This window comes from Ornithodoros turicata, chromosome 2 (assembly GCF_037126465.1).
Source record: "Ornithodoros turicata isolate Travis chromosome 2, ASM3712646v1, whole genome shotgun sequence".
NCBI lineage: Eukaryota > Metazoa > Arthropoda > Arachnida > Ixodida > Argasidae > Ornithodoros > Ornithodoros turicata.
Window position 1 is genome coordinate 131275624 of NC_088202.1, and position 21264 is coordinate 131296887.

Below are 21264 nucleotides of genomic sequence, written 5' to 3' on the forward strand. Positions count from 1 at the left end.
GCTGGCTGCATCTTCGCAAAAGTGTTTTGATTCCCTTTCCCTTTTTCCTTTGATTTCCTCCCGCGATTTAAGGAAGTAATGTGATCAGCGCGCAGAACATGATAGCAAACGACAAAGCCATTATTTTCATTCGCAGGGATCTGGAAAACTGCAGTAAGCTTGTCAAATTTGTTGATTGCAATCAATTCCCCAACGGTTACCGCAGGGAATGACATGATTTTGGCCCAAATATAGCGGGCCGGCGGGCCGAGAGAAGCGATTTTGCTGCATCTCCCATAGACTCCCATGTATTGAAAATTTGACAAACTTTAATTCGCCAAATACCAATGGATTGCGTCAGGCCTTCCAAAATATGTAATTCCCTAGATGAACACGGGGGGAACACGCCTACACCTGTTTCGTGTATAAATCTAGCGAGGTTTACGAGAACCTTGAGAACAAAATTTCCCTACAGACTTCTTAAGAAGTGAGTCCGCCTTAAAGTAGCACAGAAGTCATTTTTAACACCCAGTTTTCTTCCTATAAAACTGTTAAGTAGGCCAGTAAGATGCACCATGCGAAGTAATTTACACCACAGAGTAATAATTATCGCAGAAATTGAATTTAAAATACGCCGCAAAAAGCGACCGTGCGCAACGGTGGTGAAGACCAGCACGAGCCTGTGATCTGCCTGGAACCTCGCACTGCCGCTATAAGGAGAACGCTCGCTGATTGACCTAGAGAAATGTTGTCTGCTACTCCGCTGTCGTCTGCTACTCGTCTGTTCGGGGTTCTGATAAAGCCTTTCTCCTTGCTCGGTAATGCGTCGGCCGCTCCTTCTATCCCCAATTCTCCGGGAAAACTTGCGAAACAGGTTTACGGCGGCCAAGGGACAAGGCGCTGACCCCCACTGACCGGCAAACCAGAACGAGTCTCCTTATGCCGTCATCGGTGATGTGCCATCATACCTCCTCATCCTCGTTATAGCTGGAGTGGCGAGTTAAGGGTGAAGGCGCGGAGCTATGTTTATGTGAGTTTTTTTCTGGGAAACAAATTGCACACATCAAAACCTTTCGCGCTATTCTGTATAATGACACACACACTTTCATCAGATGTCTTAATCTGAAATTTTTTTGGATGGCCCTCTGTACCCCTTTAAACGTTTCACACTCACTACCTCAACTCATCTTGATCTTCACTCTGCCAGTTGTGAGCGACTATACACGACGAACTTTAGTGGTGCATGGCCAGCTACACCTGCAGCCCCCGTAGTGTTTCTCATGATGTAATAGGGACACTTGATAGAAAGAGGACTTGATGAAAAGCTCCTGCCGCGAAGACAAGCCTAAGACGTTACTAAGGTTAGAACCATTGGATAATTTCCTGCAACACCTGGGCCCTGTTCCCACAGGTGTCGCTAGCGATGGCTGTTAGGTACTCCCTGCACTCTTACCGCGTCGCCGGTCAACGAGGGTGTCGTCTGCAGAAACTACGGCCTCGGGCCTTGTCATTTAGTGGAGAGAAGGCTATCGAGATGGCTGTAAGCTATTTTGCGCACGGCTTTTTCCCGCGCACATAAAAGAATTCGGTGTTTCGAAATTATTCGCGGTCCTGCTGCACGTCCAGCATGTCGCCGCACAAATACTATAGATTGACTCCCCTTACGTGTAAGCTTAGACTATCCCCAATCACTTGTTTTGTCTTCTGTCTATGGTCAACACGCAGAACAGTGTGGCGCGTCCTCTAAAATCAAATTGTTTCTACGTGTGTCTCTTCTTCAGCAATTAGCTGAGAGTGTCCGCGTCTCTTTCCCAGACGTCTCAGTGTGCATCAGGCCAGCACCTCCTAGAATAAACAAAGCCTGATCGCATATAATTAGGGTTTGTGGTTTTCGGCATTTATTTTCAACCCAATTCGGGGGGTGTTTATCGGCATTTATATGGGGGACTATAAATCGGATTTTTCGACATCTATATTCCGCCTAAAAAATAAATGCCCGAATACGGGCATCTATTTATTTCGCATGAATGAAAGCCTATTTTGCGCGCGAAGTAACAACGAACCGAAAAGAAGTGAATCGATTCATGGTTTCATTAACAATGTCTTTTATTGCCTGTGCCAAACCAGCAAACAAGGAGACTACCTCTTGTTGTAATAGATGCAAGCGTACATCATCAAGCTAGCATCTGTCATAGCGGCTCGCTCCTTGCGATTAATAACACGCAGTTTAGAGAACGCGCGCTCAACATTAGCGCTAGAAACAGGAATAGCCAGTATGCTTAAGGCGCACTGCGATAACAAAGGCCATGTGCTGGAACAGGCCGTCCAAAGCTGCATAGGAGATATATCCACCTGAGGGGCAGAGCATACAGCATATTCGAAAAACTCGCGCTTTATATCATCCATACGAGATTCATCTCGTAGAACTAATAAGAATAAATCCTCATACAGTGAAGTGCCTCAGAGTGCCTTGAAGTGCCTCACGAACGGAAACAAGGGTCACTCCAAGTCGTAACTGGAAGGGAGTAGATAGAGGAATACAAAGAACACAAAAATGAACTAGAAGGCTAGGGCAGGGGATGAGCGATCGGCTTTTGAAACCGTTTGGGAGCTCCGTACACTCGTGATCTCTTTTTAACCGGACAACAACAGACCACAAAGGTTCTGAATAGTAAATTCACTAAAGATAGGTGTGTCACTAAGCACGTGTGCTGCCAAAAGGCTGTCACCGACCGCACAATAGAGCTGAGGTCATCCTCCTATAACCGCTTAAGCACAACAAAACAAGGGCACAGCCTGAAGATAATGCCACGTTCGAGAAATAGTCGACAACGGGAGATTCCAAGGGGATTTCCCTTTGCGGGTTCCAGGAATAGCAGCTGTCAAGGTACGAGAAATTCGGATTTTTTCGGAATATTCCGAATCTGAAAAAAATCATTCGGGGGGTGTTTTCCGGCATTTTTCGGAAAATGCCGAAAACCACGAACCCTACATATAATGTAGGTGGTGGTGGTGGTGGAGGTGACGAAAACCGGCTTGCCGTTGTTGGCCTCACGTATGTGGGCTGCGTCACGACTGTAGCCAGGATCAGATGAGATGATGTGACAACAGATGAAGGAATGATGACGGCCGAAAGTTAAGATCTAGGGCAGTCACTACAGAGTTGGCGAGAAGTCCGAGCAGTACTCATAGCCTTTGAGCGAGGCCAGATTCTTCGAGAAAGCAGACCAGGGTGCGAATTTTGTAGTGTCTTTCCGTGAAAGAGCCTCTGGGATGTAGGACATCATCCACCGTACAGTTCCCGCAATGGCCAAGGTATTTCTTCCGCACCGCAGCATATGCGAAGCGACATAGTCTTCGAGAGTCCACCAATCACGACTGTGCTTTCTGCGGCCCGAGCTATGGAGACCGGCCGACATCAGCCGCATGGGAAGCCACTGGTAGCCAATGGGTGCGTTCAGTAGGCGTCCCTCGCGCGCCCGACAGTGTGAGACTTCGTGCCGCTTTTGGAGCTCCCGTTTCAAATGAGTGCATGGAAGCAGACGGCAAGCGCCCGGGCGCTAGAGATTTTCCATGATGTTCTCCCTGTTTATCGGCGGCACGACGACCTTCGAAGTCTGGGCTCGGAAGCAAAGAGTACGGACTGTTCATGTTACCAAATGCTCCGATTTCAGTAAACTGTAATATCTTAATAACTGTTATCATGCCTTCTCTTTACTGGACAATTTCCACACGGATATCTGCGGTTACTCGTGCGAAATGCAGTGCCACGCCATGTAGTCAGCTTCACAGTAAACAGCGCATGTGGAGTCTGCTACAAATTCCTATCTTTTCCATTTGGTTCGCTGTTACAAAGAAATGTCTTCACAACCACCGTCGTCTCTTGCAACGTCGCTACAGGTTCAAACTAAGTCAACGTGTCCTCCCTCTGTGCACTGCATGATTAGACAACAGGAAGCGGCATCAGCGAGTGAGTAGTGTAGCGCCCCAAAGTTGCTTTTCGCTGTTTAGTGGTCGCTCCGGGTGTGTCATACCCCCGATTTGCGTGCGCCAAAACAGGTGCCCTTACTTAACGCACCCAATGAAGTCATGTGCTTGAAATCGTCTGCGACAGTTAGCTGAAGAGCAAACGACATCGCGACTCTACGTGTCTATACGTAGCGAGGGAGGACGAGGAATTCCTTGATCTAGGTGGCAACGATCAGACGCGCGATCATGATGTGAAGCAAGTGAATGCACGTGAACGCACGTTCGTTAGAAGCGACAAGGAAGTATCAAAAGGGACCCGTATCCTCACGGGATCCATCCCCGACTGACGCTTCTCTCTTGATAATATTGGTAGCGCTCGTCCTTCGCTCGCAACAGGGCCTCAGGATCGTTTTCTCAAACTCGAGAGACTTTACTCAAATGCGTATTCAACTTTTCAACGATTATTGAAGCAGGCGACCGAATTACCATCTCCTTCGTTGTCTGCAGGGAAACCTCCTGCTACCTCCCACTTACCTCGTTTTCTGCGTTTAAGAATGCAATAGCGTGCTCGTCTGCAGTTTTCCCGACATTAATTTAAGTTCGGGAGTCTCGTTCCGATACAGCGTTTTCTTGGCACGAAAGCCATTTGCCAAAGCGTCACCTCTCCGGTTTTACGGTGCATCCGGGACATTTTATGAGGTACCCTAATGGGGCGACACACTTACTACGAGACGACGTGTAGCAAAAGCCGACGCTGCTTGCTTCGGTGAAAAGGAGATTATTGAAGCCGCCTTGCTGGCATGGCTCTTTTTCAGACTTGGGTGAATGTGGGCCAGATGTGGGAATATTTTTACGTCCAGAACGTTCGCTGTCGATCTTCGTAAATTGAATCGCGTTTATTATATGAGCGTACGTGGTCCAGTGTTAAATATTCATTTGTTTTTACGTGTGTAGAGCGGCGCCAATTGTTTAAATGTCGGCGACAGTTGAAAATGTCACGTCGAAACCCTGTATTGTTTTGCTAACATGTTACTGATATCCTCATCCCCCAAAGCTCTATTACTATACGGGTAACGGATGAGGTCACGACTATGGCGCACGTGCAGTGTTTTCGCAGTCTATTTGGTCGTCGTCGCTATTCTGATGACGTCACTTGTGTGGCATAACGAAAAGAAAATACGTATTGAGTCAGGCTTCGGTTTCAACCTTGTGTTCGTTTACCAAGGTTCGTGTTAAACCTAACGTTCTATTGCTGATATCGTCATCAGTCGTGAGCGGTTCGGTTGTCTCCAATCCCCACATGGGCACCTTATTCGCATAGTGGTTTGTTATAACTGTAGTGCTTTGCGGGGCCCTGCATATAGACTTGTGGTATGGTATTTTCCCTCAACACCAAAAGGGCCTAGTTCAAGCCCCGTTGCTGCTGCTGATTGGTATTTTTGTGGCGCGTTAGCAACTTAGGCCATAATACGCGAAGACAATTCAAGTCCCGCACGATGCACGATTGGTGAACATTACAGCATTGACAAGGCAGTCCTTGCGAATCGGCTGGAAGTGAAGTTTCTGCACATAACAGCGACAAGAACGCGACTTTCACTTTCTGGTCATGCCTATCATACCGGATACAAACAATGGCTGATGGCTGTCGGGAGCAGACGATGCAAATGGGAGACTTAAACAGATGGCGCATACGTTACCGCGGGCTACAATTATTTATACCAAACAACTGAAGAACTGTCGTCATTCTTCAAAAAGGTTCAATAGTTATCAATATTCCGCCTCAAGTCTATCATGCAGCACTTGAGTGGCACGTGAGACGTGTCCGCCATTCCGGGGTGGCTTCCCTGCGCTTCTCTCAACGGACGTCTATGGGCGCTGTGATCGGCGTTATCTTTATAAAAGAAACCCATATTATTATAAAATATCTATATTAAAAATTATTTAATGTGATGGGAGTATAAAAAACTAACAGCTTATGCTTTCTGTGTCATCACAATGGCTAATTCTACGTGATGGTGCATAAGAACATAGTGGTTGTACCTCAGTTTACTGTACCTTTAAAGGACAGCCTTTAGGAGGACGTAATGATAACAATAATTGGGGGTTTACGTCGCGAGACAACTGAGATCAGGACGTCATGAGACCCAACATATCAATGTTTCTAAACAAAACCGTCTGTTGATGATGGAGTGACCATGTTGATCATTCGCGGCTTGCCTGGCCGCTCGTCGTCGTGAAAACAACTATCATGCGCGGCATCTCGGTGGTCATCACGTGGAATAATCTTGCCTGCCTGGGAAAATATTTAAGGTTCGACGACGGTTACGAATCTCGGTTTCAAATCTAATTACTTTAAATCCTGACGTGGCTTATCCGCCAGCCGCACTATCTGCAAACAAAGAGCCCCATGTATGGCGTTGCCTTGTGTGGGGCATACTGACCCAGTTGCGCATAGCTGTCATCAACGTATTAGACGGTGAAACCATAGGAAAGGCAATATCATTACCCGATGGAGTGGACAAACCCAGTCTCCATCTGTACGAGCCACAGCTCCAGTAAAAGACCAAAGTTTATTTCTGGCCACAATAAATCCTGCGCACGACGTTGTAACATCCAGAATGTCCCATCCCGACATTAATTTTAATTTATGTTCTGCGTCTACAGACAACGAGAATGTAAGCTGCCCACGTGAATGGCACCGGATTGCCCATTATTCGATTTTTATGTCCACGTTTCCATTTATAGGGTTGAACGTGTGCCAACATGTTCTGTGCCTCGTCTGCGCATTACAGCAATTGCAATGAGGGCATTAAACGAGACTCAGCTCTATTGTTCTTCTCATGATGTTGTGTTTTTTCTTTCGAAGGAATAAATTAACTGTTCTAGTTATAACCATGTCCCTGGTTGGGTTCTTCGCTTATTTTCGGCTGACACGAGATACACGACACATGCAAGGATTCGCTTTGATACTGCTTTTCGCATGCTTATACTTCGTATGCAGTCACCGTGTAGGCGATCTATAATTATCCAGGTCGTACAGCTTTCTGTTCGAACAATCTTGGTGAAACGCCAATTATTTACGGTATACCTTCATTATGTATTGTAGAACGGTACCAACGAACTTTTAGAAATAGAGCGATACCGAATTTACAGTGAGTGGATGGATGGATGGCAAGCATGCCATGACGTATCTGTCTGGAGGCAGTAATATCGACAAAAAGCAGGCGATAAAAATGTTTTGTCCAATACAAGTTACAAGTGGTCGACACACTCAATTCTCTGACTTGTCGCACATCAGAGCACGCGGAGCACCTATGGGTAGGGGGGGGGGGCAATATATTTATTAGACCAAAGGGGAAAAACACAAAAAAAAAAACGGGGGAAAGGTCAGCAATACGGGACGTCGGCTTGCTATTCCGCAAAGAACGAAAATAAACGAAAGAAGAATAAAATAAATAAAAAGGCAAAGAAAATAATTAGGAAATAAAGGATGAACTAACAAACGATGAAAGAAGGATGAGATAGATTAAAGGACAAAGATGACACACACACAAAAAAAAATGACTAACAAACGGTGAAAGAATGATGAGATGGATTTCAGACGATGACTTTAAAAGGAAGGCTATGGGTAGGCTATTCAGGCGGCCATTTAACGTACAGAAGGCGCTGGGCGTTGGCATGCACAACCCGTGCTTTGCACCCTGGTGCGCTTTCCTAGGTACACGGACGCAAGGTCTCCAAGAATGGATTAGTATTTTGTTATAGCACGCCGGGTTCCAGAGCAGATTCTTTTACCTGTTAAGATATGCGACTTCAGCGCCTGTTTTTTTTTTCTCTCTCTCTCTCTCTCAAGGCATGCCTTTATCTATCTGCCAGTAAGTTTTTTTTGTTTTTGTTTTTTTCTCGTGTAGGAGTTGAAGATGTGGTACAGCACGCTACTCCTGGGCCTCTACGTGTCACTCCTCAAACAACTGGCCGAAGCACACGAATCGCACATGATAAGGTACGTTTTTTTTTTTTTTTACCCTAATTCGAATACCCTACAATGCATATGGATTAGAATAGGGGGTGTAGCATGCATAACATACAATCATTTTCCAAAGTCGTTAAGTGTACGATACAGCAATAAGATGGTACAGGCTACAAACTTTCCAGCCAACAAGAACAATATTTCAATAACAGGTAGATAGGAAATACTTACAGTACAGAAGGACAAATAATAAGTTTCACAATACGTTAAAAAGGGAGAAAGACCGGGTCATTTCGTAATCCATGATAGAGACGATAAAAAAAACGGTGCAGGAGACAACAAAAGAAGGAATGAACACGTGTGTCGTGTATTTATGTGTGTGCTTTTGTTAATTAAACCCTTTGGTTTGTCAGTCAGTTCTCTGTTGTATTCGTTCCTTTTTTTGTTGTCCCCTGCACTGGATTTCATAAATCGCTTTTATCATGTTTCACAAATCATTTCATACACATACCCACATACATAAACACCCCAAAGTATCATCATCGTATGCTTATCAAGGAGATTCCCCTGCTTGCTCTTTGCTTTGTCGTACCTCACCTCTGGTATGTCCGTTCTCTTAGTGACGTCATAATTAGTGCCCATTTCATTTCCTAGACTGTCGTTCGTTGCAACCACGACGACACAACCAACTTGTAGCTAGGGTAATGAGTGCAGAAGACCCCAATGCTTACAATACGTGATTTGAGGAGGATGCCCGGAAGTGTTATGTTTCCCGCAGAAATGTATGTCTGTCTCGTATATATGTTTTGTATGTATGCATATTTCTTCCAGATTCCACAATTACACCGACAAGCAAATTTTAGACTACTTATTAGACCCTGTTCGTTACGACTTCAGACATAGGCCTGAAGGTAAGCAAACCAATTTGAGCAACACTCTTAACAACTTGTCGTACCTGCTCTACATGTGCTACTATAATGGGTCTCTGCGTATGAGCCCATGTGCCCCTTTAGGCTAAGGTCCAAAGTGAGACCGTCTTATAGTATTGTGAACGACATACAGGGTCACCCAAGAATGGAGATAAAATAAATAAAGAGAGTGTTTGGGAAACTGCGCGTGTTATGTGCAAAACCTTTACTTACAATGTGTTGCTTGGTCCAGTTCCTTGTGAACAAATTATGAAAATCAAGAGAAAAAAACCTTAACATTGCCAGTGTCCTATCCCGCCTGCTGCGCTCAGTTTGCGTGCGAATACGCATAATTTCATAATAGTAGAAACCTTGTTACAATATTTATTTTTGTGCGTTTTTCAATAGGGATATCCATCCACCTTTAGTAAATAGGCCATAACTTATTTACGTCGTAGTCGTAAAATTTATACGTAAATTTTGCGTATTACATAAATCTAATACGTAACTCCAATGCGTCAGTGACGTCCCGACAGCACAAGAAAATAGCAGAATACGGTATTGAATATGTATGAAAAATAGCTGTTTTGCATTTTCTATAATTTGCTAAATCAATCTGGAAGCTACCTCTTTCCTGTTTGTTTGTTTTTCTATTTTTTCTGGCTCTAGTTTTCCACTCACAAACGCGTTTTGGGGTAGAGTGTACTGACTGGGTTGGGGCTAACATCTCCATATTTTTCTTTCATTTCAAATTCCAATTCCAATTCCTTATACGACTTTTAAGCACTCCATATATATGTATACGTCGTTGATGAAAGTCTGCCGTGCCTGTAGCATTTTGTACTGAGCGGAAGGGACGTGCGTTACCTTTGGTAACACTGCGCATTAGGTAACGTAGTAGTGTTTGAGGGAGAAAAAAAAAACAGAAGAACGACTTAAGGCCTCACAACGCCCAGTTGCATGCTTCGATTAAATTTGTTCATCTACTGCCATTCTTTAATTGGCATGCATCAGCCTCCAAATCCCACCGGTGTTAAATAGGCCTTTGCATCCTTCACTCTCGATACACTTGCTCACGCGTTCTCTGAATACGCATCTACGTAGGAAAGAAGAATGCTGCTCTCATGTTCTTCCTCCGCGTATCGCTTGTTTGTATGTATCACCCTTCAGGAAAATCGCATGCCGTTGGAGTGAATCTTTCCAATCTGTGCGGGTTGTTGCGCAACCCGATCGATGGTTATATGGCCTCATGCGGGGTTGTGCTTATTCTATATTTACCATAGACTGCTGCGAGACGTCTACGGCGTGTTGGTTCCTCTGAGAGTTACATTTTACCTCTGTCACAGTACCCTTGTATACACCCTACACAGTACGGTACAGTGCGATATATTACATTTACGTAAGTTTTGTATTTTAGATGACCGGATTATTTGCCTGCAGTGCGAAAGCGCAACACTCTGTAGGACATTTAGGACAATCGTAATGTAATTCAAACCGTGACAACACAAGCGATGGTAATTTTGACGACGGCATGTGAATAACGCTAGACGATACATTCGAAGATTTCAGCATTTTCGCATTTTTCGTTCTTTATAATACGTAATTCATGTGCTTTACAGTGTATCGTCTTTGGTCTAGGTTGATGCATGTGTAACCGCGTACTACACTCCTCACGCTTCTTCTCGTGTGCTTCCGAGAAGAAGCTCGGAACTGCTCGGAAAATTTCTTGCGTTGGAATTTATGCAGAACAGTGCCGTTGTGTTGTCGAAGCCCCGCTATTAAGTGATATTGAATTTTACTTATCAGAGTTTACATTTACAAATATTTGACACGTTGCAAGAAAATAAGGCATTTTCACGTTCTTTTTTGTTTTTGTTCTGCCAACGTTTTTGTCCTGTGTCGTCCTATAGGGGGAGTCATAACGTCATAACGATAGAGTTTTCTTTCTTTGTTTGTTTGTTTTATTAATTCTTTGTGGTCAATATGCTATCCCAGACGGCGGTCTGTAAACATGTACAAATAAATAAAGTAATCACCGCGTGAGGCATTCGCTATCATTTCGCTTCGAGCTCAGTATATGCCGTTAGTAGATTGTTATCATTGCTATTCTTACTGATACGAATTCCGATGCATGGATCTTTAAGAAACAATGGCACGCATCCCGCAGCACGCAAACGTAATATCCATCTTCCCATGGTTATGTACTTCCTATACTTTCATACCCTTAGAATCGTAGTTTACAACAACAACAATTAATCATCCCACTTAAAACTTTAGAAGGGTCGAGAAGCAAGAAACGATTTAGTAAGAACCTTCACATTCAAAGTATCGCGGCTTCCTTTGGAAGAAGGCTCATCATCCACAAAGACATGTTCTTCATCTTCAAGCGTGAAAACGCCGGTCGCTTCGCATCTACGATGCTTTTGTTCTCTAAAGATCGTTAGAGGCAAGAACGAGAGCTAGAGCAAAACACAAAAAATCACCCTGCATATTTACGCGCGATTGCGCTGAAAATTTTTGCAGCTTCAATTCTGCGGGAGCCCCTCTTCCTTCTTGCTTTAAGTACACTTTTAAAGGAATATTTTCTCATTAACTCGCATGATTCCCTTTCATAAGGTGTAAATTGGCGGGATAGATGAAAGAAACGTGCGTTTTTACTTAACCGTAGCAAATAATTTTTTTATGTATATCGTTGCCGTGTCCTTCCTTCTTTCCCTTTATCTCTCGCTTGATTCCTTCCACGTGCTTTCATGACGTGCACAGGGACAGATCAATTTACATTCTTCTACGGTTCAAACCATTAAGACGACTTTCCATTCCAGAATAGTGAGCCATTAATTACGTGTTTGCCGGATTCAACAAAGCAGTGCTGCAGTATTTCATGTATGTGTGTAAATGTCTGTCGTGTTCAAGTGACATTTCCCGGTAACATAATGACCTCATGCCTGGAAACTGTGAAGGAATAGTTTCTTTTCTTTTCTTTTCTTCGAAACGCACTCATTGATTATTGCTGCAAATGTGCCAAAAGGAAAAAGAAGCAGGTCGACTACTTGGACACAAAGGCGCCCATCGGTGGATATCTGTCACCGGCCACTTTGCCGGAGCTAAGGGGAGAATGGATGAGAAGTCCCTTCTGGCCCTCCACCACGCTTTAGTGCGTGGAACATTTGTGTACAGGCTCCCTCTCCTGCATGGCGTCTCCCAGACTCCAGAACAGCGATTTCGGTGCATCCTTGCGCGGAGCCTGAGGATTTGTCGTGGTGTTCCGAGACCACGGAAACGCGGATGGTGATAGCCGAAGCCCGTGAGTTACCGATAGAAATCTTACGGCAGACGGAAACCATCCGCCATCACATGCGCCTCAGAACACACCACCGTCGTAATCCCCTTCTAGTAAAAATCTACCGGCGAAAGCAAAGTGCTGTCTTCAAGTATCTCATGAATGTCAGGCCCAATCGCCCTCCGTTAGTAATCCACCCAACAGTTCCCACGGCCCCTCCGTGGTCGCTTCCGCTGCCATCACTCTCCCTATCCGTCCCTGCCCTCAAGGTTCCAAAGCATCAAGTGCCAGCTTTAGTTCTTCAACAGCTGGCAGCGGACATGATGCACCTTAGGTATCCTGGCCACACTGCCCTCTTCACTGATGTATCTACCACACGGCAGTGTTCGTCGTGTGCTTTTATTGTCCTATCTGATGCAGTTTCACGTGGATGTCGTCTCTCACATCGTACGTCATCAACATCGGCGGAGCTGTATGCCATCCTGCTATCTCTGTGGCAGATATCCCAAGCTCCTCCGCGTGTCTGGGTGGTCTACACCGATTCAAGGTCTGCTCTGCAATGCGTAGCAACCATGGGGCCTCGTGGGCCGTTAACCCCCCATCGTAGTAGACATTCTACACCAAGTTCAGCGCCTACGTGGTGGGGGTTATCATATATCCCTGCAGTGGATTCCTGGTCACTGCGGTTTAACAGGCAATCAGGGGGCTGACAGAGCAGCAACTGCTACCCATGAGTCCCCGAGAGCAGTGTCCATTGTACTGTCGAAGGGCGAAAGGGGGACCCTACTAACTGCGTGGTTTCAGCCCCTGGCTCTGCAGCAATGGCGCCGGGACATCACGGATCAATCTCTCATGTATTCGGTAGACCCAAGTTTGTCGTTTTCTTTCCGTGCCCGTTTATTACACCATTTTACCTCGTTCCTGCGTAGACTCCGCCTCAATGCGGCGGCTTTCACCTCACAATTCAAATCTATGGTCAGACGCTGTGACACAAGCCTCTGCTCCACGTGCGGTGTCGCGGCGAACTCCCAGCACATTCTTATGGAATGTGCGCTCTACGGCCCGCAAAGGCGGATACTGTGTGATGAGCTTGCTCGTATCAGCAAGAGACCACTCAACTTAGTTGCTCCCATTGGCCCCTATGACGATCCTGTGCTCCATCGTGGGGTTCTTCACGTGTTCACGGGCTTCCTGTCGTCCACTAGATTGCTCCAGACGCTTTAGTTTGTTCTCGTGTTTTCATCCTTCCCTCATCATCTTCATACGATGCTCCACGTACAGTGGGGGGGGGGGGGGGGGGGGGGATATGTTTATTAAGAAAAAAAGAAAGGAAAGGTTAGCCAGGCAAAGAGCCGGCTTGCTATTCTGAAAAAAAGGGGGAAGGGGCAAACGAAAAAGAAAAGGAAGGAAAAAGAAAAAGGGGGATCGAAACAGAGGAAAGAAAGAAAAACAAAAAGCAACAGAAAGAAAGGAAAGGGAAAGAAAACAAGAAACAGAACGAAAGGGAAGGAAAAGAAAAGAAACAAAAAGAAAGGAAAGGGAAAGAAAACAAGAAACAAAAAGAAACGAAACAGTGGGGCAGTGTATCGCACCGCCGCGGTGAAACACCCCATCTCATCGTCAGCATCTATTGTTGTTGTTGTTGTGCCAAAAGGATACGTTACGTTGCCACCTCGTAGCTCGGTCCAACAGAAAAATTACAAATTTTCGCGTGTTGATTTTTTTTCGCACCCTAAGTTTCGAATATGAAGTTTAAATCTTAATGAGAATGTGCTAATGAATACTTATTCACTCTGACAAAAAGATCAGTAAATGGGGTAGCAATGGCAGTTTCTATCGTCCCCTAGATTGCGTCCTAGTCCCTTGACACTGATATTTACTCCTCAACAATGCATGTAGCTCCTAAGCTCCCTGCATTTAGTCCCGGAAAGGACTAACAGTTAAGGCAATGCATCCAGTTCACAAAAGAAATAACATTACTCCTTATTTTTTCAATGAGACTCGATCATAATATGGACCAGGAACGTGTGCGCCCTCATCATTCTATATCTTCTGAGGTTTTCCAACATCGAAGGAAGTCCCAGAGGACATCCACTTAACTTTTTAACTCGGACACGCCGATATTCGGATTTCTTAGGGGAGACTTTACTTGCACCGTGGCCTTTCTTGTGTAAAGCTATACATGTAACACTCATGCTGAGAAACTTAACACTTCGATAGAAGTAATATATAAAAGTTCATTCCACTAAATACCCAATTATTTCCCAAAATTCCCAGATTTCACTAAATTCCTACATCGATTAGGACTACACAACCAAACGAAACACACACCCGCACAGCGAGGTACCCCTAATCATATCCCTAACCATCGCGTGTTGCCTCTTTTTCTATTGCTATTATAAGTTGTGGCAATGTATACACACAGCTTTTCTGTGTTACTTTTTTTATTATGCTTCTCTGACCCTCATTGAAAGAACGAACGAAGGGCATCGAGGCAAACACAGCGGCAACATTACGAATGCACGAAAATATTAATTAAAATATTTAGGTACTACTATTTTTGTTTTTGTTTTCCCCTGTGCACTAATCAAAAGTTGTCTCGCGAGGCTGTGGGTCTGCCGACCAGTACAGTGGAAGAGTATAACGACAAGGGTAACTGGGCAACGACAAGGGGACAAATGACAAGTGGTAACTGGGCCGGTTCAGTTACACAGTTGGTTTATATTGCGTAATAGATCGTTACCTTTGAGGATTCTGAAGCAGAAAAACTGACGCGGCGACGGTTTTTCTCTAGGCATAGCCGAATGCAACCTGTTTATTCCGGGTCCACTCTTCCGAGTGCATAAGCACACGCCATTAAAAGCCCACTTTACTATCCTTCTGTAGACCCAAAACTGGGTAGTGTTTGTGGCGAGAGACCTAACCGCTAGATAGCCCTTCCAGTAGCGTGCGCACCTAGTAGTGATCATGACATACCGTCGAGGTGTTCTCGGCGAGGGAGGTGTCCTGTGAATGATATATTACGCGGAGTACGCGAAAGGGCAGATTGGGGATGAATGTTACATTGTGTTATCCCCCCCCCCCCCACCATGACATTCCGAAATTCTCCCACGTTGGGAATTCCCCACCGGTTGAAAACCCCCAATCCACACTGACTGAAAACGGGGTTTGGGGGATAGAGGGGACGGAGCAAGGTATTTCGGAATATGCAGATTGTGCGATGTCTGTGAATCCAATCCTATGGTGTCGTACTCAGTTGGGTGACCTTGCAGTACTTGCCATTGCTATGACCAACAGGTTTATTATGTAATATATGTCATACGTAGCGAATAATGGTTTTATCTTCTAGAGCAAACACAAGTGAACGTCAGCGTACTATTATTAACGTTATCGTCGCCCGACGAATCTAGCTTGGTAAGTTACAGACCTTCGTGCAACATCTGTAAGACGTAATGGCGAAACATGTAATTTTCGTGACATTCGTTTTTCCATCGCAGAAATACGAGATTGAATTCCTGCTGCATCAGCGCTGGGAGGACGGGCGTCTTCGGTTCATGGACGACGACAGCCGGAAGGGCCATCTCAACGGCCTCTTACACCAGGACAAGGTTTGGAAGCCCGATATCTACTTCCTCAAGCACGGGGAATTCAAGACACCCCTCACGCCCATACACATGAGCCTACGCCTTTATCCCAATGGCACGGTCGTCTACACTCTTAGGTGAGCACGCTATAACATGTGTTGGACCCTTGCACGTTGGTCCTCCGCTCCTTTAAAGGGAAACTTAACTTCCGGGCGTCATTGAAATAAATGTCTCTGGTTGGAGCAACCGACTCCAAACAACTCTCCTTGGGACGCTTTCGCTTGAAATCCACGTGGAGAGTTACGTCGTGAGAGCCATCAACGGGCGCACACCCACGGGAGGAGCAAACAGGAGAACCTCCTCATCAGCTCACTTGGCGTTCCCGTGACGTTCCGCCAGGATGGTCACGTGTAAGCGTCCCCCCACCACGCGTCCCCCTCGCGTATCTCCCAAGGCGGAACGCGAGGGGTTCCGTGGCAGGAGCGATCGAAGCAGATCATCCACACAGTTGGGGCCAGGTGAAAGGGAACGCCCTCGTGTCGTTACAATGTCGTCACACTGACGTCATGCATACGTTTCTCCGCGAGGGAATTTCAAACCGTATGGATTCTAATTATTTACCATGTCGGTAATAAATTGTACCGCTCAAATCGTCGAAAAGTGAAGCACGGTAGGGAATGGAGTACCTATAGAAGCAACGATCTATGAGTTGATGCTTGAAGAGCAAACTATCCTTTCCAGAGGCGTAGCAAGAAAAAAATATTTCCGGAGTAATTCTAAGGGGACTTCACATGGAGAAGGAGGACATCACCCTCGTTTCCCTCTTCCAAACGCCCTAGCAAATGTATGAATTCCGGGGGGTGTTTGAACCCCTAATTGGCTCGCCACTTATCCTTTTAAATGCTCAAATTACAAACCGAAGAAACGAAGGTTCGCACGCCTCCGTGTGCTGTAAAATCATTTCTATATTAGAACGATTTTTGGTGTTTTGTTTTCAATGTGATAAACACAAAAGCGCTTCTTATTGGACGTGTGCCTCCCTACCAAAAACCGAAATTCAAATCACCAGCGCAGTGATGATTTGTCGGAGCGTGTAGCACATCGTTCAGATTTCGTGAACATTCCTCAATTTCTGTGTAGCCTCCTGCGTTGCCTATGGAAACTGTTGTGAAAATATGCGGTACGAATAAATAATGTTAAAGAATGATTTTGGGCAAAGTGCACGGAGGCTCGTGAGCGTATATTCCAAGTCAACCTTGTGTATTCCCACTGGGATCGGCTACATAAACATAAACTGCTTGATGTATGTGCCCCTATAGCAGGCTTAAGGTGGCTTCTTTCTGGATAGTAGCAGGAATAATGCAAAGACAAGGGGAGCCAACAGAAAGCACATACAACTGGCAAACATATATATATAACATGTGCATGAGTTCTAACGCTAGCAGCCATTCTGATGGCCTGAACCATCAACGATGTGAAGAGCAAGAAAGGCTGATGGTGGGATAATTCCATTACCTGGGTTAACATTTCCAGGGTTCGAGACGAGGAAATATCTGCGCAGAAGAGGTTAGGCACCCAGGAAATCAGCTTCCATCAGGGAACGTAATTAGAGGCTGCGAATCGCCGATACACAATGATGGCGGTGAAAGTTCCATTACTGCGTGCTGGTGATGAACTGCAAATCTGGCTGTCTAACAGTGATGTACAACCCTTATGTCAGAATAGATTGTTACGAGGGGTAGACGACGTATATGACGTGTGACCAGAGTTGTGCCTAACTCGTTACAAGTAACTCGTTACTTGGTAACGGTTACTTTTTTGGTAACGAAGTAACGATTCAGTTACTTTAAAAAAAAATGTAATAGTAACGGAATCAGTTCCAAAAGTTGGTAACTCGTTACTGACGTTACTCGTTCCTTTTCTTCAGCGCGGGGGAACACATTTCGGCACTCTGTGTGGCGCAATGCATGCAGATTTGAAATGCGTGACGTGTGACTCAAAGTATTATTGCAGTCCCTCGCTGGATGTATTGTCGTCATTTCTCTTGTTTCCGTAATCTCCGACCATCACTCCTTCCCAAGAATGGCCACCAATTGTGCTATGGCTACAAAAAACGCGTTTCGACTTCTAGCCTTTTCTTGTCTGCTAAGCTTCTGAGCACTCTAAATTATGACGCAGCCCCTCGTCTGTTTTGGGGAACCGTTGGTGATCGGTGGCATGAAAACCAGTGTTTTTCCTTGTGTTTTCGTAATCTCCGATCACCCCCACTTCGGAAACAAGGGAGAAGGTCCAGGCAAACTGATATAGACTCATGGTAACGGGCCGAGAGACACGGAACACAAAGGACGGACGACAAATTTCGAGTATCAGCTTCTTCTGAAGTGCAATTCCTCATTAATAAAGAGTTGAAGGCAAGTGACGGCATGCTCGTTGGCTCCCTTAACTATGCTGCGGTAACATAAAAGTAACTCGTTACCTGTGAGTAACGAGAACTCGTTACTTTTGTATGTTGGTAACGAGTAACGTATTTAGTTACTTTTACCTGAAGTAACGGGTAACGGTATTTAGTTCCTTTTTTTCGGTAACGGGCACAAGTCTGCGTGTGACATATTAGTTTGATTGCTGCGATAGGTATAGTTCAGCGATTGCACCGCGTCTAAAACACCACCAGGGGCATGATACCGCAGTGACAAGAATTTGCGGTGTTTGGTTTATTCCTGTGGGGATAGCGGAAGAATATTGTTTCTGATGCACTGATGAGCTCGATGAACTAAAGCTCAGAATTGCCCCTCCATTCGAGGCTGTTACAACGTGATGAAAATTTGAAGTGTTTCGTTTGAACTGTATTGGAAATTAAAAATAAACGTTTTCAGGAAGGTTTACGGGGCACACCAAACGCGTGCATGTTGAACTTCTTTCGTACTCTGCACTATATTGATGCTGTAGAGAGGAGGTACAATTTCATATTCCGTAAGCAGTGTTATTGAACATCTTTGAGCGATATCAACGAATGGCGGCGATGTATTTCAAAAAGTGTGGTTTCCATGACAGAATGACTTGTTAGTTACATGTAGACTGCAATATATTATCGGTAACTGTTCTTCCAAACATTGTAGCGAATTTTTAGTGCTATTAAATTTTGCTTTCGCTGGGTCCGCAGCGATGTGGCTGCTTTAAAGAAGCCACATCGTTGCATCCAAAAGAAGCCAAGATAAAAAGAAAAAGAAGAGGCTTTAAAGAAGCCACATCACGAAAACTAAATGTATGCTAACTGCGAGAACCGGTAGTGAGCGGGTGGGAACGTTTAACTAAAAGGAGCGGCACCTAAACAGAGACGGCTGGAGTCCTTGGTTCTTTAAAAGAATGAAGGGGAAAATGAAAACGAACGAGGCCTTGGTATGTTGACGAGAGGGCGATGTCCGTGCTGTGTAATTGGTATAATAGTAAGTAGTAAATTGGTAAGTGTAACCTTTGCCGTATGTTAGTTAACGTGCGACACTATGTTCTGTTCAATCAAACTCACGATATTAACTTTTTTTATTCCTATATGTACGACAATTCAGCACCTTTCTTCCTATAATAGCTGAGAAAATCGATATATTCAGTTTGAACAGCAATGGAGTCGGAGCATCGCTGACAGGTCTCTCATGTATTCGGTGGATCCAAATTTGCCTTTCTCAGTTCCAGATCGTTTACCACGCTATTTTACGTCCCTCCTGCAGAGACTATGTCTTAATCTAGCCTTTACTCCACAATGCAACGGGATCGGAAACTATGGCACCATCATATGCTCCAAATGTGGCGTCGTGGCGAACATCGAGCATGTCCTGACAGAATGTGAGCTCTACGAAACGGAGATGTGGCTCCTCTGTGCTCAGCTGAATACTGTCAGAAGGCAGGCATTCAACCTAGCTGCAATTATTGGCCCATGTCAGAACCTTGTGGAACACCATAGAGGTATTCTAATGTTCATGGGGCTTCTGGTGTCTAGCGGCTTGCTCCAGACGCTTTAGTAGCATGCTCTGTATCCCAATGACCATCGGTGCCTCTTTCATTTTGCTGTTGTTGGTTTTTCTTTCATTTCCCTTTTGTTCGGCGTAGCACAGCCAGCAGAGGACAGCTCAATTGTTTCTAAACAGCTTTATTGGACAAAGCGGACTATGAGGCTCAATTGAGGACAGCTGTTTCAAAACCGAGTTGTATATAGGTCATTTAACTTCGTTCTCATATCTCACGTTTCGCGTGCAATGTTTCGCGTGTAATGGGGTAATCGCCACAATTCCAAACCTATTGAAGCACTCTACATCACAGGATGCCTTGTGTCAGGTGCCCACACATTTTCCTGCGCATAACTTTTCTCTCGAATTTGGGTGTAGTCAGAAGTTAATCGGTGTCTCACTGCTAACGGCCAACACCACCTAGTCAAAGACTGCGCGCTCGTCGACGTGACGTAACAATTAAGAGTCAGCCAATCAGGGTCGTATTTTCAGCGGCCGTAGGCAATCGCGAGCGTGCTTTCAGCGGTCGTGGCCATGGAGAAGAACCCCGTCGTCTGCGTCACCGTCGTCTGCGAGTTGTGATTGAACCTCCTCGCGTACTAAATGGGGAGACTTGGAAATAAAGCGCAAAACGGTCTCAATCTTTTTCAAAACTAACTTTCTGGAAAGCGTCTTGCACTTTTTGGCTAAATATTTAGGTCTGTAGGCTCCAGCTGAGCTGCAATCATTTGCGGATTCTTGAAATCGTAGAACGGTGAATCGCAGCAGCAAACGAATTCTGACTCTTAATTGAAAGGGGGAGAGGAGGCAACGCGCAGGCTTTCTCTATTTAGGTGTGGTTGTAAAGGGTTCGTCAGAACGTCACAAATAATGATGTCATTAATGAGGTAGGTGACGTAGCGTCTCATCTGCGTTTCTCATTCCAGGAGGCATATGACGCTCGTGTGTCAGGGAAACTTGAAGATCTTCCCCTTCGACAATCCCAAATGCCCTTTTGCTGTTGAGAGCAGTAAGTTGTTTCCTCCTTATAAAACAATCTGCCGTTCTATTGGCAACAACTGCTGTTTGTTTCCACAACTACAGTGTCTGATATGTGTGCGTTCTGCTTGTCAGTGTCACATGAGGAATCTCAACTGAAGATCGACTGGTCACCGACGGAGCCGTCCATAAACACGGCGACCTCCATGCGCAGCCATAACGCTTACCTTGCCAAAAATGAAACCGGCTACTGCGACAAGAGGCATACGTGGAGAGGTGCTTAATATTTCCTCTTATTGTCCTTTTTTTTTAGTTACATGTTGTTGCGGGATGTAGAAAGATAATACAAGCGTCCAGTGGTTGTCAGGCACAGCAACCGCTCGTCTGTGGTAGTAACCAGGCAGATGGGCAGTATTTAAATACATTACACTAATACTACTACTATTTGCAATATAAATACATGTATTTATATTGCGTATTTAAATAGTCTAGACAAAGGTAGACATATTTATATTTAAATACCATTTTTGTTATTTGCCTAAATACTTTGTAGGTACATGTAAATATATCAAATGCGCATATTTCAAAATGTTGCCGC

The 21264-nt window shown here is 45.0% G+C and overlaps 1 protein-coding gene across 4 annotated transcripts in view; it reads left to right on the forward strand.

Annotated features, from left to right (window-relative positions):
• LOC135386145 (glutamate-gated chloride channel-like) overlaps nt 1-21264 on the forward strand; it is a 348962-nt gene that overhangs the window by 312583 nt on the left and 15115 nt on the right. For all 4 annotated transcript variants that reach the window (XM_064615906.1, XM_064615907.1, XM_064615908.1 and 1 more), the window contains exons 5-10: nt 7860-7951; nt 8750-8829; nt 15456-15520; nt 15604-15827; nt 20615-20697; nt 20802-20942. In XM_064615906.1, coding sequence (XP_064471976.1) covers nt 7869-7951; nt 8750-8829; nt 15456-15520; nt 15604-15827; nt 20615-20697; nt 20802-20942 — 676 coding nt within the window. In that variant the 5' untranslated portion in view covers nt 7860-7868. The remainder of the gene's footprint in view (nt 1-7859; nt 7952-8749; nt 8830-15455; nt 15521-15603; nt 15828-20614; nt 20698-20801; nt 20943-21264) is intronic.